A 15,533-nucleotide genomic window follows, 5' to 3' on the forward strand; every position below is an offset into this window, starting at 1 on the left:
ACGGGCTGAAGGATAAGAAGAATAAGAAAGAAGCCTTTCTCGTTGACAGTTGAGATTTTCTTCTGATGACGCAGAACACTGTTCTCTGCAAAACTAAAGAATTTCACGTTATTTTCTCGACACGGCATAAGCCCAAAAGCCTACACGGTACCATGTCTAAGTACGGGCCATGAAAGCATCAATGGCAACATCCGATAATTTTCAATTAGTATTTAATTTTAAAAATTAAATCTTTCTTCTGATGTAAAATTCATTATTCAGGAAGAGAGTGTTTTCTATCAACATCCGGCAATCCAAAAAAAAAATGTCTACATCTGATTATATAATTGTTTATCTACTGCATGATAAGTTTTTGTAAAACACACATTCATGCACAATTAAATGTAATTGTGAAATATAGGCCTTGCATTAATTATGATACAGATTTATCACCTGCGGGGGGTAGCGAAAGACAAGGCTAAGTACGAGTACGAGAGAGACAAATACTACATTTAACTCCATACTCTCTTAAGGTGGAGACCTTGTCTTCATGTGGGAAGTGTAGACTAAGAAGAAAGATGGATTAACACAAAGTGTCTCTTCTATTCCCACACTGTGTTTATCATATTGTGTGTTCCTATCTATCTACACTCACTGGCAGAAAAAGCAAAACATTACATGTTTCAGACAAAATTAATGTTAGTCCATTTGAAACATTGTAAAAATTAAATATTATAACATTACTGCAATATGGCAAAGTATCATAAGTCAATCAGCCAATTTGAGAAGTTTCAGCATAATAATTGATAAAGATTGTTGATCGTGACAATCACAAAAGTCCACCAACACGAATTTGGAAATATCAAAACCTGGAGCTCTGCACAGTTTCATATGCACTCTATTTGTCCACATGTTTTGAACACATTTCCATTGCCTCAGTAACTGGTATTACCACCTCTAGCCACAGTTACAGATCAGGCATCCTGAGGATGTAATCTCGAATGTTCTCTTGTGGTAAAAGCTCCTGTTCTGCCTGGAATACAGCCCTAACTTGAGCCAGTATGTGAAGGGAACGAATCCTAGCACTCTCCCAAGCACATCCCAGACATGCTCTATCGGGTTTAGCAGGCCACACCATGCGCTAAATTCCGACTTCATCCAGGTACTCGCGCACACTAACAGCAACATGTGAGCGAGCATCAGGATAAAGTTCTCGCCGATGACAGGTGCAGAAGGCACACGTGATCCAGTAAAATCTCCTCGATCTATCAGTGGGCTGTCAAGACTTCCATTCTCGGCGAACACAAGCTCTGTGTGTGCATCAGTAGTAATTCCAGCCCAGACCAACACTGAGCCTCCATTGAACAGTGTCCTTGTAAAGTACAGGGTGAGTAATGTTCCCTGGACCTTCTCTTCTCCATACTCTCTCCCTTTCATCTGGTGCCCTCAAACAGAATTGCAATTCATCTGTGAACACCACTGAGCTCTACTGCTCCAAAGTCCTGTTTCGATAGTCATTGGCGAATTACATCGGAGAGGTGCGGAACTTACAGGTAAGAAGAGGTCTTGTGACGGGCCGCTTCATACAACCTCCTTCTTACTGCTTTTTCATTGATGTTAGTGCCCCATACTTTCTGCAAATGATCTGACCTCCACAGCTGCTGTGTGTCGATCACGAAGAACTTGCTTTATGAGAAAGCGATCATCGCACTCGGTAGTGCTTCTCCTACGATCAGAACCGGGCCCCCTGGTGTAGGTACTGTCCTCTCTGTACCTTTTAACAGTTCTGTACATGTTAGAACAAGACATGCCTATAACAACTGCTACATAGCGTATACTGCACCCGTCCTTCACTAATGCTACGGCCCTTGCTGCTTTTTCAGGCAAAAGAGCCATTATGGCATGACTTAGGAGCAAGACTAACTGTTGCAGACAAGCCGTAATGTCCATAAAAATAAGCGGCTTGAGAATTCACAGCAATAAACGTTAAGACAAATGTTTGTGGTTATTCTTGTCAAAAGGCAGGAAACGGCAGTATTGGTGTTGTGATTGTCACGATAAGTAATGTCTATCAATTATTGTGATGAAACTTCTCAAATGGGCTAATTAACTTACAATACATTGCCATATTGTTGAAATGTCATAACATATAATTTATACAAGGTTTTAAGTGGACTAACATTAAAGTTTGTTAAATACATAGTGTTCACCCCCCCCCTTTTTTTTTTTTTTTTTGCCGGTCTGTGTATTTTATAGTCTGTATGCAACCACCCATGGTCAAATGACACTGCCATGTTTAGGCAAGGAGGATTACCCGGGACATTATGCATGCACGTCCTTACGTCAACAGCAGTAAAGAGAAGCTTTGTGCAGAGCAACAAAATTCTTACTTGCATGAAGTTTGAAGAGGATCTTGACGCAGTAGTCGTACAGCTGCGAAGAATCTTGGATGCAAGGAATGAGCGGCGCTAGCCGGCACTGCCCAGAACTTGTCATGGAATTGGCTCTCGACATGTCCAGCGACCCAAAAACTATGGGGAAAACATTCGCTATTAATGATATGAAGCAAATGAAAAAAACACACATACTGAGATTGACATGATCTGGAGAACACCACTCTTCTACTCAGTCCATTTCAAATTGTGTTTATTATGTAGCAATGACCAAGTTTTGAACTTCATTGGTTTTGTAGCTTAATTTTTTTTTTTTAACGATTTGCTTTGCATCACAGACACAGAGAGGTCTGATGTTGACGATGGGATAGGAAAGGGGTAGGAATGGTACATCCCCAGCATTGGCCTGGTGTGAAAATGGGAAACCGCAGAAAACCGTCTTCAGAGCTGCCAACAGTGGGGTTCGAGCTTGCCATCTTCCGAACGCAAGCTCAACCGCAGGCCAACTCACTCGGTAACTTTAAATTTATAGGTTTCTACTGGTACTCAGAGCTCAAGTTTTATATCCGAGACTTTTTAGGTTCATTTTATGAACCACAATATCTTCAATGTAAATGATTAATTATTCTACTTAAAAAAAATTCAAATTCATTTTTTTAACAATATATTCACAAATATTGTAATAAAATAGAGAAACTGAATTTCCCATAATACAATGCATAGAAGTATGCAGATATCAGGTCTATTTCCTGTAAAAAATTAACTGTGATTGATTAATATTTAGGATGAAAACGTTGGCACTGAAGACAGAAAAACAAACTTACAGGAAAATGGATTTTAGTAAAATGCCCAACTTCTATACCAGGTGTCCCATTTAACATTGGGCAGGCGCCTTTTGGTGACAGTACAGCTTTCCTGGTAACTCTGCCTTGTCATCAATACATATAAAATAAGAGTTTTGTCTGTACATTGCTCAGAATTTGAAACAAATGGTATTTCTGTATTGGTCATATCCATAGTAACAAGCAAATGCATTTTTACTTTTCCATAATGTCTGTCTGTCTGTCTGTCTGTCTGTCTGTCTGTCTGTCTGTCTGTCTGTCTGAACACGCATCACAAGAAAATGGCTGAAGAGAATTTAATGAAAATCGCTATGTGAAGTCGGGGGATGAGCCACTACAATCTAGGCTATAAATTATAATTCTCAAATATTTATATTAGTAGGGGTCCTATCGATAAATACTACATTACCTAAGTTATATAGTATTAAATTTGCGATCATTTATGTCCTACATTGTTACCATACCAGCTATGATAACACAGATATTCATGAATTTGTATTTTTGTTGCTAAGTCCATATCAACAACGAACCATGAGAAAATGGGTTAACAGAATTTAATGAAAGTCGGTATATAGAGTCGGGGAATAGGAAACTACAGTCTAAGTTATAAACAATTTTATTCGCCCTGGATGAAATTGTAGTTTAGGGGAAGGCGCCTAAATGTAATTCTTAAATACCAATGTTATTGGTCCTATCGAAAGCACTATATAACAAAAGTTAGAGAGAATACAATTTCCAACCATTAAGTTCTATTCAATTTTACCGTACCGACTATGATAAGAGTGATATTTCAGAGTCAGAAGAAAACTAAATGTGAAGGCCTACAATACTGAAAGTGCATAACATTGATCAACAATAACATTACATAGACCATTGTTTGTGGTGATGTTCTTTGTCTCTTATGCTGCCGGTCAACTCCGATAGATAGGATTACTGTTATGTACCAAATATAACAGCCTGACTGAATATTGCCAGAAAATAGCTGAGGAGTTGGAAAACTTTCTCCTTTAGCATGTCATTCCTTTAGTTCATACATTTTCTGATACTGTACTGCTGGTACGTAACTGTAGTATTCCAGCTATTCGATCCCCACTCTGATGCGCTGTTTTGAATGAGCAGTGTGCACTCTTGAGGCAGAGGCTCATGACCTGGTCTAGAATTACAATTTGGGCATATTCCTCATTATAGCACCACAATTCACTAAATAACTCAAAATTCAACCCTCCAAAAAGCCGTTTCTTAAAAAGAGCTTCTTCTTCTTCTTCTTCTTCACTAAATTCTACATTCCTTTTATTCAAAATTAGCAGTGAAGAGGGAGATTCTCCTCTGGCTTGGAGGAAAAAAATTGCCTCCAAGTCAGATAGATTTTTCCACCGCCAGTGACTCATCGGGTACTCCTAGTAAAGAAATTAGTAAAAGGGCATAGTTTTTGCCCTGGGTCTCTCCACTTCTCTCCACTATTCAACCCCCCCCTCCCCGTCTGAAAAACTAAGTGTTCGTGGATCACGGCTGCCTGCGGCCTGGTAATTCCAGCTCTGGAACTTAGGACTGTTAGATCGGTAGCGTAGTACTGTTCGTTAAAAGGGAGAAAATGTGTGGTTTTTAATTTGATCGAGTATTTCAAGTGAAATCATTGCTTTTACTCGCGCCATTCCTACTGACGTCATTGTAATGACATGTTCATTTCAGTTGGGAAAACCACTAAGACAGTCTTTCTGAGGATGTAAAAAGGGAGGTGGAGAGAGTGCCTGCCATTAACCCCTCAGCGCCGACCTCCATGCGTTGTATAGACCCTCTTTTCTTCCATAGCCGCCGACCTCTTTATGTGGCATAGACCCATACATTTACGGCAATAGCACGAAGAGTTTTGGAGTTACTGATATGCAAGTTGTTTTGTTTCCAAGAAGAAATGTTGGGGTTTATCAGTGTTGTAAAATAAGAACGAAGATCGTTACAATATAGTTGTTTTTGCAAGGGTAAATATTTGTCAAATAAGTCTGAGCACTAGTAGTCTCTGCCTGTTTGCTTCATTCTTTCCCACAGAATAAAATAAACAAATGATGATCTGAGAAGTTTGTCTTTTCGCGTGATGTTCTTTGCTCTATTTGTACATTGGGAGTGCGAATTATTTATCATATTGTCTTTATTTCTCGGCTTGTAATATTTTCGTAACTCTCCACAAGCGCTCTGTGTAGGCATCAGTTAGTGCTGCTTTCTGTCATACGATACGAGAACCAGTTGTTCATGGTATATATCGCGCTTGAAAGACGTTGTCTCGACCTTTCATCTGAAACATGTATCGAGTTGGTTTGTTATTCCCCTCATTCGGTTTCGTCCTGCTGCAGCGTCATCGGTCCGTGTGACGCACCGCGCTCAGCCGTGGTTTGACTGACAGTAAAGTGCTTGAAATATTGTATAATTTAGAGGAAAGTTTAGTCGGAAGTAGTAGCGACAGTATTAGCAGCAGTGATAATGAAATAAATGATGCAGCTGTGGCGGATGCAGTGATAAATAATGAGAGTGACGATCAGGAGGAACCAGTACTTGGAAATTTAATGTGGGAGACTATGGATAATTATACAGGTCAGAGGGAAGTTTTCAACAGTGAATTTGGATTCCTAAATTCTCTAATAATATCCAGACAAGTCACAGGGACAAACACTGAGCAGTTAGGCCTATCTTATCAGGTTCAGCTGGAGGAAAGTTTGTGTACATAATAAGCTCGCTCGGCCGGGGAACGAAATATTCAAGGCCGGCGCGCATCAGATAATACAGTTCCAACGTTGCAGGAAAGACATTTTATCATGAAATTATCACATAAGGGTGAGAAAAACAAACCTCAGAGACGTTGTATCGTGTGTTCAAAACACGGAGAAAAGACGACGTCGGTGTACTGCTGCCAGGAGTGTGACGTGGGTCTCTGTCTCGAAGAGTGCTTTGAACTCTATCACATGGAACTAAATTACCATGACAACGTGAAATAATTATGTCATTATCTGCATGTACATAGTTATATCATAAGGAATTCAAAATTTCGTGAATATCGGGCCACTCTTATACTTGTAGTAACGCTTTAAGTGAATCAATGTATTTCAGTCGAGCGTAGTTGAAATCTAATCCGGCCGTGGGGTAGGAAGCTCCTAAAATGGTTGCAACGCTGAGGGGTTAAAAGGCAATTCCCCAACCTGATTGTGACTGATGGCAGGCAAGCGGGCCTACCATTGCAATGAAAATTCCCTAGTGCAGTCTTCATATGAGAAAAGACGTTTGGTGATTTCTCTGTCGTGTTTTCAGGGTAACATTAAGAGCTATCCAATTTAATACAGTCTTGCTCACAATGTGTACTCTACCTAATCTACAATTCTGTACACAATGTAGAATTCGGTAGCGAAGCACGGGTACATCAGCTAGTGATGAATAAGTTGATAGAGTCCAGTCAATAATGAATATACTGTAGTAAGAAGGGCGTATGAAACTATTTCAGTAAGCAGTACGCCTGATTATAATAGATTATGTATCTGGGAAGTCTTTCATTGTCGAAACCAAGGCATTAGGTCACCAACATGAAATTAGGTCGACAGAAGTGGTTTTGATATACTAACAATTTGTTGGTTATTTTGATCCACCTTTTCAATACAAATTACAGGTGGATCAAAATAACCAACAAATTGTTAGTATATCATAGCATAGTTCAATACGGGTCTAATAATGAGATTAGTTACATGTAATAAGAAGTGGTTTTACCAGATTCACTAATAAACGCGGCCCTTCAATAAGCTTCAGAACAACTAAGTACATTTCACAGGAAGGATATCTTTCTACTTTTGATATCAGTCACAGAGATGCCAACTTTCAAGAAAGGCAATTCGTAATGCAGCCGATCGGGCACGGGGGCCATATAATTTTTTTCGAGATCTTACTAACTTATGAGTAACAACACAGTAAAGGTTTCCACCAATTCAATACAAAATATATTCACAATATTTTAAAATTACATGGAACTAGTTTCGACCCATCTAGGGGTCATCATCAGCCACATCAAAGCTGATATTGTGAATACATTTTGTATTGAATAGGTGGAAACCTTTACTGTGTTGTTACTCATATGTTATTCTCAGTTCAATACGGACCAACAACATGAAATTTATAACCCTCTTACTAATTTACATATAATTGAAAAATCAATGAACAACATACAATTCAACCACACATTCAAAGACTGGAATATAAAGAGTGTATGATTCTTACGTGTTTAAGTAACAGGTGATCTGCAGTACATATCTGAGTGGAGGTTGAGGGATCATTTCTTTTGTTGAGTACTGTTGTTGCTCCCTTAGCAGCTTGTAGTTGCTGTTTGGTAAAAATTCACTGGTGACACGCTTTTCCTTTTGATATCATGTGCATCCTCTGCACTAACAGAGCACTTAACAGTTCAGTGTTCATATTAGCACGGCACTTAGTCTTGTTCTTCCTCATCATGCGCAACTGAAAAATCGCGGCTGCACGCACTACAAATCACGTGTGAATGAGATTCTGAGAAATGCAGTAAACAGGGCCATTTTTTTTAGTATTCCTCCCTAAATTTTGAACTATTTTTGGTTTATTACTAGCATCACTAATCACGGTAACAACACCACACGTATTTTCATGCATAAGAAATCGCTTTATTATTTCAAACCTTTTGCATTTTGTTACACATGATTAGCATATATCCTACAATAACAATATATGCAAATTTGGTAACAAAAATCGCTATAAATATTTCTTAAATAGTCACGCACACAGCATCCACAATGAAACAGAGTTTGTCACCATTTTGCCGCCAAAACAATGACAAAAGAACTCTCATACTTGCATGGAAGTCTGGTCATGTGACGAACAATGACAACAACTCCGCAAGATATACCACTTCACAGGTGCCTATTTTTCCGGTACTGGAAGCGCACACTGCGTTCGGCGCATGAAAACTCTAACTATTCTTAAAAGAGGGACAGGAAAGGGGTATAAATTATTACTGAGAAATCTGAAAATAATATTCTAAGAATTCAAGCCGTAATGGCATTCCTTGTGTATCGTTTTCAACACTTGTTACACTTGGATTTAAAAATCAACAAAAAATCATAATTTGTGGTGTGTGATTCGTAAAGGCGTAATTGTGATGGGAAATTCGTAATTATTACAATTGAATCGTAATAGTTGGCATCTCTGCATTCAGTAGTTCTCTGTTACTGTGTGCGCGTTGCAAAACCTGCTCTACTGTATTCGTTAAGGACTCGTGCAAGCTTGTGTGTTGTACCAACCCTTTACAGTAAAGATAGATAATCTATTCGATGCGATCTCACTGTATTTTGATATAAAGGATGACCCAAAAGTCCGTTAACATTTGACGAGGCAATACGTCACGGAATATTGGAGATAGAGTGCTAATAATTGACACACATGATTGGCATGAGATGGGGTTTTATTGACACCAGAATAAAGTGAATAAAGCTTCACTAACAGTTACTTTTCTGGTAACATAAACACGCTGAGATAGCACATGACAGCTCCTTTTATCAGGCAGATGTTGATTCCCAAGCTGAAATATTTGTCCCGAATGAGTAAATTTATAATACCAATATAGTTGGTCTGTTATTCTCCAGCTTACTCAGCGTTTTGCCCCAGTGCGGCATCACTGACATGTTGCTGTCCAGCGCCAACTGTTGGCCTGTTTCTGCACTTATTGTTGGTGTCAAACGTGTGGCCATTTGTACCCGACATGTGCCTCTGTTGGTCATTTTGTGTACTTCATTTTAGTGTCAATAAAACATCATGTCATGCCAATCATGAGTGTCAAGTATTACTTCACTGCCTCCAATATTCCGTGAAATATTGCGTCGTCAAATGTCAACAGACTTTTGGGTCATCCTGTATCTTTAAAAAGTCTAACTTTCTTGTGAACTTTATTATCAACTTTTTTTTCCTTTTTCTTTCTTTCTGATGTCCATTCTAACTCTCCAAAGTAAAATAATACCAAAAAATGAAGTGTTATCTTCTTGCTCCATAAACTGGATGAGGGTTTCTGCTGATTCAAGTGTAATTAGTAGAGGAATATGGAATCAAGCTATAGTCTCCTCTTTCCTGTCACTCCCCACAGCAACCAATTCACTGTTTTCAAATCCTTCAGTGTTTCAACTTCGTGTTTTCTCCTATTAACTTGCTGCAGAAAATGTCATGCTGAAGCTAACCCAACTAAAGTTGACAAGAACTGTTATAAATAAATAATCTAAACAAAGGAGAGTTCATCTTTGTAAGAGACGCAACGGTTTATTATATTCCAGCTCGGATTATTTTAAAATATGAAAAGACGGTCAAATAATCTGATGATTGGTTAATTGAGGGGCAAATATGAAGGTTCTACTAAATCCATGTAATTTGTCACTCTGTCTCTCTAAACCCTCCGTCAGGCACAGGAAAACACATTCTGGCATGCCCTCCCTCCACCTGACTCCAAATAGTTTCCCGACTCGTGGCAGTACATAAGACACCGTATCTCAGTTGACTGCCAGTCTTCATGCGGCTTGTGAGGTCGATTGCGCTCGATTGAGTCATAATTTTGTAGGTGAGTTTTTCAATATATTTTTATTGCAATGGTTAATTTTACTCAAAATAAGCTTGTTCTGTGTGGAAATTTGTCAATATCTTTATTCTGAACCTGGCCTCTCAGGTCGAGTGTGCCTCAATGTTATATCAATAACTAATTTAAGTATTTATGTCTTTAGTTTCAGATTTCCTGCTGAAATGGCCCAAAAAATGTATGTCTCCAAACCTAAGATGTTGTGGAAATACGAAGCATCCTCCTTGAGGATAATGGTGATGATCCTGCTTTAGTCGAGGATTTGAGCGAAGAAAACAACATTGCTTCTGAGGATGAGGTTGAAGAATGTGAACAGGAAGGAAGAGGAAGACGAAGGAGAACAGCACATAGTGGATGCCTTTTTTTCTTGGAACAGATAAACAGACAAAGTGGACCAAAAAGCCATCTCCAGCTGCTGTTCATCGTGCACAACATCACAACACACTTTCCAGGTGTAAAAGGAGATGCAAGATATTGTAAAACCATATTACAATGTTGGGAATGTTTCTTCAATACAGATATTTTGGAATTGATTGTCAAATATACCAACCAATATATTGACTCAGTCAAAGCCAAATTTGTCAGAGATAGAGATGCCAAGGAAACAGACCTCATAGAAATTAAGGCATTCATTGGTCTATTGTACCTGGCTGGAGCTTACAGAGCGAACCGTCAGAGTCTGGAGCAGCTATGGGCAACAGGAGGAGACGGGATTGAAAAATGAGTATACAACGGTTCAAGTTCCTCATACGTTGTATTCGTTTTGACGATCGTACGAGCCGTTCACAACGGAAAAAATATGATCGACTTTGCCCAATCCATGAACTGTTTGAGTGTTTTGTTCACAACTGTCAAAAGAACTACATTCCGGGAGAAAATGTCACAATTGACGAGATGTTGCCAGGATTTCGTGGAAAGTGCGGTTTCAGACAATACCACCACTTGGCTTATTGCTTACTGCATATGGCCCTTCAGGCTGTCTTCCTGCTTAAATTTCCATATTGTAGGTGTATAATATTCTGGCATCAACAAGGGAAAATATCTTTACCCCATACTTGGTGGGTATAGTATGTATAGTAAAGCCTGATGGGCCATATGTAGTAGGCAATAAGCCAAGTGACGTGGTCAAACAGGGTGTAACATAACCTGTGACAATTGGTTTTCAGACATTGATCTCGTAAATGATTTGAAAAAGAAGAAGCTGTCATATGTTGGGACAGCAGGAAAAAATAAAAAGCAGTTGCCACCCAGTTTTGTCAATGTCAGAGGGAGGGATCAACATAGCAGCCTGTTCGGACTTTGGTTTCATACACACCAAATGTAATTCTCGTTTCATCACTCTGCCATTGATCAATCTACTGGAGTGCCAGAAGGGATTACATTCTACAATATGACCAAAGGTGGAGTCGACAACTCCAATGGGAGCCGGAACACAAGACGCTGGCCGATGGTCATTTTCTTTGCCTGTCTGAACATAGCCAAGTGATTTCGATTGGAAACGGACTGGAAGCACTAAGAAGGAGAATCTTCCTCAAAACTATGTCTCATCAACTAGCCGGGCGAAGTCTGAACACAAGTGGAATGCCTACTCAGCTGCAATTCCGCTTGAAAAGGTCCCCACCCCGCCCCCTCAAAAAACCATGAAACGTCTTCCTCCATACCCCCCAAAAGATGCAAGTGTGGTACATGCATGGCTGTGCCAGACCTGTTATTGAGCTGCTCAGTGTATTGTACCTTTGTATTTTAGTTCTTTTCTTTTACAATGTTTAATTCGTCTAATTTTAAAATTTCTTTTGTGATAAATGATCAATTTTTGTTGTTTTAGTTTAAGCTTTATTTCATGTAATAAACACTTTCTTTCCCATTAGTTTGGTATATTTGCCTTCCTTACATCCTAGCAAAGTATTAGGTAGAGAGGAGGGGTTAAATATATGGGTCGGGCTGGCTGCGCCCGATTTTGTTTCATTCAGAGGTACGCCCGACGGAGGGTTAACTGCACTGTTTTGTTTTGAATGTTCTACAATACTAATCACAGTTGGCAGAACAAAAAAAGCAATTCCCCAAAATAAGATAATTTGGTAGAAGAGAATACAGCATGCAAACTTACTTGCTGATTGCAGGGTTAGGATTTCATCCATGTAGTCAAACATCTCCACCGACATCTGGAAACTGCAAGAAAACGAGTTCGGTGTTAACACATTGGATACATTCATTTATTTCAGTTCCTGGCAGACCTTAAATGGTCAGTGGGTACTAAAAATCTCTGGGTCAGGCGTCAAAATTGCAACATGGAATGTGAGAAGTGTTTATGTTACAAAAGAGATGAGGAGAACGAACAACTGACATTCTTGGCGCAAGAGGGTGGCCAGGATCAGAACAATGCGGTATTAATGATCCTAATCACAGACAAGTTGTTGTCATTATTTAAACGTCTCAGGTTTGTTAACTTAGGGTTAATATTTTAACTCCTTCTTATGAGTCACGAAACTAACTAACATCGTATTAGGCTGCCGTACCGATCAATGAGGCAGTGACTAAAAATCAGAGGTTATGAACACACTTCCCACGTGATTCTTTTGTACATTTCTTGTGCAGTATTTAGTTTTCCTCCTCAGGTCCGTGGTACATATTATTTTTTTGTGATCGTGAGAGAACTGATTGCAGTGATCGAAAAATGGAAGTTCAGAAGAGAAATAGGGAAACAAATTTTTCTGCTTTAGGAAAAACATGACTTATTGAATTAGCCACCAAGTACCAAAGCATTATAGAATGCAGGAAGACTGACAGTGTAAAACTAAAAGAAAAGGAGACATGGGGAAAATAACAGGAGAATTTGAAAATGTTGCCCAAGTTAGAAACCATCTTACAGTTATACGACGAATTTTGAGGTTAGAATCGGTGATTACTTGACAACTGACAGAAAAATAACCCTTGTTGTCTCTCACTGCTATATGAAATGACCCTATGGTATAAAACCTTAATGCAATCAATACCTTTAGTAAAGGAGAGAGAGGCCTGTTTTGGTCAGTTGTGTATTCTAACCTCTCTCAAATTTAATCGATGACTTTACTGACGACTGATTTGGACAGTGTATACCTCTTCAGAAATTGTTCCTCAGATAGATTTTGAAAGTTGTTCTTTCTTATTATAGACCCATTTCAGTTAGGAACACCATTCAACAAATCTAAATAAAGCAACACGTGATTTACGGCAGACATTTTGCTTTCAACCTTGAGTTAATAGACTAACCCAGGTGAAAAGAGGGGTTGACTTAACTCCGGCTTTGACCTCCTTGATGAAACAAAATGAATAGTCAAATTCAGAGTTAAAACTGTTTAACCCACGTGGATGAAAGCGGCCCTCAGACACGTGCAGAGGAAGTCTGTGAACCTTAATATCACACAGATACAAGCCAGATAATTGTATTGTAACTCATCACAAATAATGATTATGTTAACCTTAAGCAACATTTAATTTGCAGCTAATTAATATTTTATTTTATTTTGTGACAAGAGACCAAAACATTCTACGAAGAAAAACACCATGAACTTACAACAGGTGGAAAACAGGGTCAGAAACGACAAGGAAAAGCACGAAATACGTTCTGACCTGTCAGAAGAAAATCGCAATAAATTCACTGGAAGTCTGTGGACCATATAATGTATTTACACCAGAAAACAGGCTGAACCATAGACAAGTCAGCAAGGGAGGAGCACAATCTTGAGGCTTCAACATTCATTGACAGGTCATCCAAAGAAAGCCAGATAAACACAGGAAATGAGAAGAACAAAAAAGACAAAGATGAACCCAGGTGACAAAAGAGTAGAAACACAGAACAAACAAAGATGGAAGTGAGTGTTTATGTCTGACCTAGTGCTGAAGCTAGATGTAATGAAGAGGAACTGGGATTGATGATGATTTCTCCTCTTTCTCTTCCTCCCTCTGTCTTTACTCACCTGTCACTGTAATTACCCCATATTGTATGTTCTGTTCCATTAGTTTTACTGGCACACTGGGATCTCCCATCTTTGTCCTCCGTTCTTAAAATTGTAATTAGGCTAATACTTGACCCATCTAACTGGAAATTCAAGACACTGGTGACTTTCGTTATTACATTTTTGAAACTACAGTTGAACCTGCTTTATACGTAACTCTGTTCTACGTAATTCGTATTTGTAAGTAATTTCCTTTAGGTCCTGGCAAAATATAATTTAAAATAGTGTTAATTAAACCTTACTTATACGTAATCCGTTTATAGGTAATTCGCTGTTATACGTATTAAATGTCAGTGAAATATAACTGAGTTTTGCGTAATTGTAATGAGAATGTGCTTTTTAAAAATAAACTACTGTATTTACGAAGTTTCCTCTTTGTCGGCGTGGGCAGAAGTAGACTGATCGGGTTTCAGTGCTGAAACAGAACACAGAGTTTCGCCGAGTGACATTGTTGATGCTTACTTACTAGCGGCTTAACAAAGGCGAGTCCCCTTCGCTCCTCCTCTACCTTCGTCGTTTTTTGACACGCCGCCAAAGATTAAGATACATTACAAGCAAAGTGGGCGGTTTGGGTGCGGAAACAAGAAAATACAGTAAATTTGTTTGAATATGAGAATTTCTTTCGTGGAAACAACGGAGGAGTAAAATGTCCATGATGCCGGTATCTGGTGTTTACCGTTGAACAGTCATTTTGTCATTCAGTTGCTTTTGATTAGCCATGGAGAACAGGAAAAGGAAAAGTTATACGAGAAGTGGACCCTAATCCACACAAAACAAAAACTGAAATCGCTTCAGACTTAGGGATTGCTTATACCACGCTATGTACAATCGTCAATAAAAGAAACGCTATTTTGGATGAGTTCTTAAAACTGGGTTCAAAATGACCAAAACACAGCCCTCAGACGGTTAAGGCGCTGGCCTTCTGACCCCAACGTGGCAGGTTCGATCCAGGCTCAGTCCGGTCGTATTTGAAGGTGCTCAACTACGTCAGCCTCATGTCGGTAGATTTACTGGCACGTAAAAGAACTCCTGCGGGACTAAATTCCGGCACCTCGGCATCTCCAAAAACCGCAAAAGAGTAGTTAGTGGGACGTAAAACAAATAACATTAATTAATTATTAAAACACAGCCGTCAGCAAGAAGGGTGGTACGTAGATTTGGAGAAAGCACTTTTCACATGGTTCCACCAAAAGCGGGCTGTAGCTCTACCAATTAGTGGAGACATGCTGTAGGCAAAGGCAATAGATTTATCTGAAATGATGATTATCACTGCTGATTTCAAGGCTTCGTCAGGATGGTTGCAAGGATTTAAAGATCGTCATGGAATCAGAGGGAGAACAATTTCCGGTGACTCAAAATCCACGGACGACGTCACAGTGCAACACTGGAAAGAAGAGGTTCTGTCGGGTATTGTAAGCGATTTTCAGCCTCCAAACATCTACAACTGTGATGAGACTGGCCTATTCTACAATCTCATTCCTAATAAAACATTAGCTGAAAAAGGTGACTCATGCCATGGAGGGAAGAAAAGTAAAATTTGTGTAACAGTACTTCTCATTACGAATGAAGATGGATCTGACAAACTTCCTCCACTTGTGATAGGAAAATCGAAGAATCCGAGGTGTTTTAAGAGTGAAAAAAAAAAAACTACAGAATCCAATGGAACAGTGGTTGAAAAAACTGAAAAAGAAACAGAAGAAGATCCTTC

At 39.1% G+C, this 15,533-nt stretch overlaps 1 protein-coding gene across 4 annotated transcripts in view; it reads right to left on the reverse strand.

The window, feature by feature from the left end:
• Hip1 (Huntingtin interacting protein 1) overlaps positions 1-15,533 on the reverse strand; it is a 604,867-nt gene that overhangs the window by 272,010 nt on the left and 317,324 nt on the right. For all 4 annotated transcript variants that reach the window (XM_067154583.2, XM_067154580.2, XM_067154584.2 and 1 more), the window contains 2 exons: positions 11,938-11,999; positions 2,370-2,510 (listed from right to left, as the gene is read on the reverse strand). In XM_067154583.2, the coding sequence (XP_067010684.2) occupies positions 2,370-2,510; positions 11,938-11,999 (203 nt within the window). The remainder of the gene's footprint in view (positions 1-2,369; positions 2,511-11,937; positions 12,000-15,533) is intronic.

This window comes from Anabrus simplex, chromosome 10 (genome assembly GCF_040414725.1).
Source record: "Anabrus simplex isolate iqAnaSimp1 chromosome 10, ASM4041472v1, whole genome shotgun sequence".
NCBI lineage: Eukaryota > Metazoa > Arthropoda > Insecta > Orthoptera > Tettigoniidae > Anabrus > Anabrus simplex.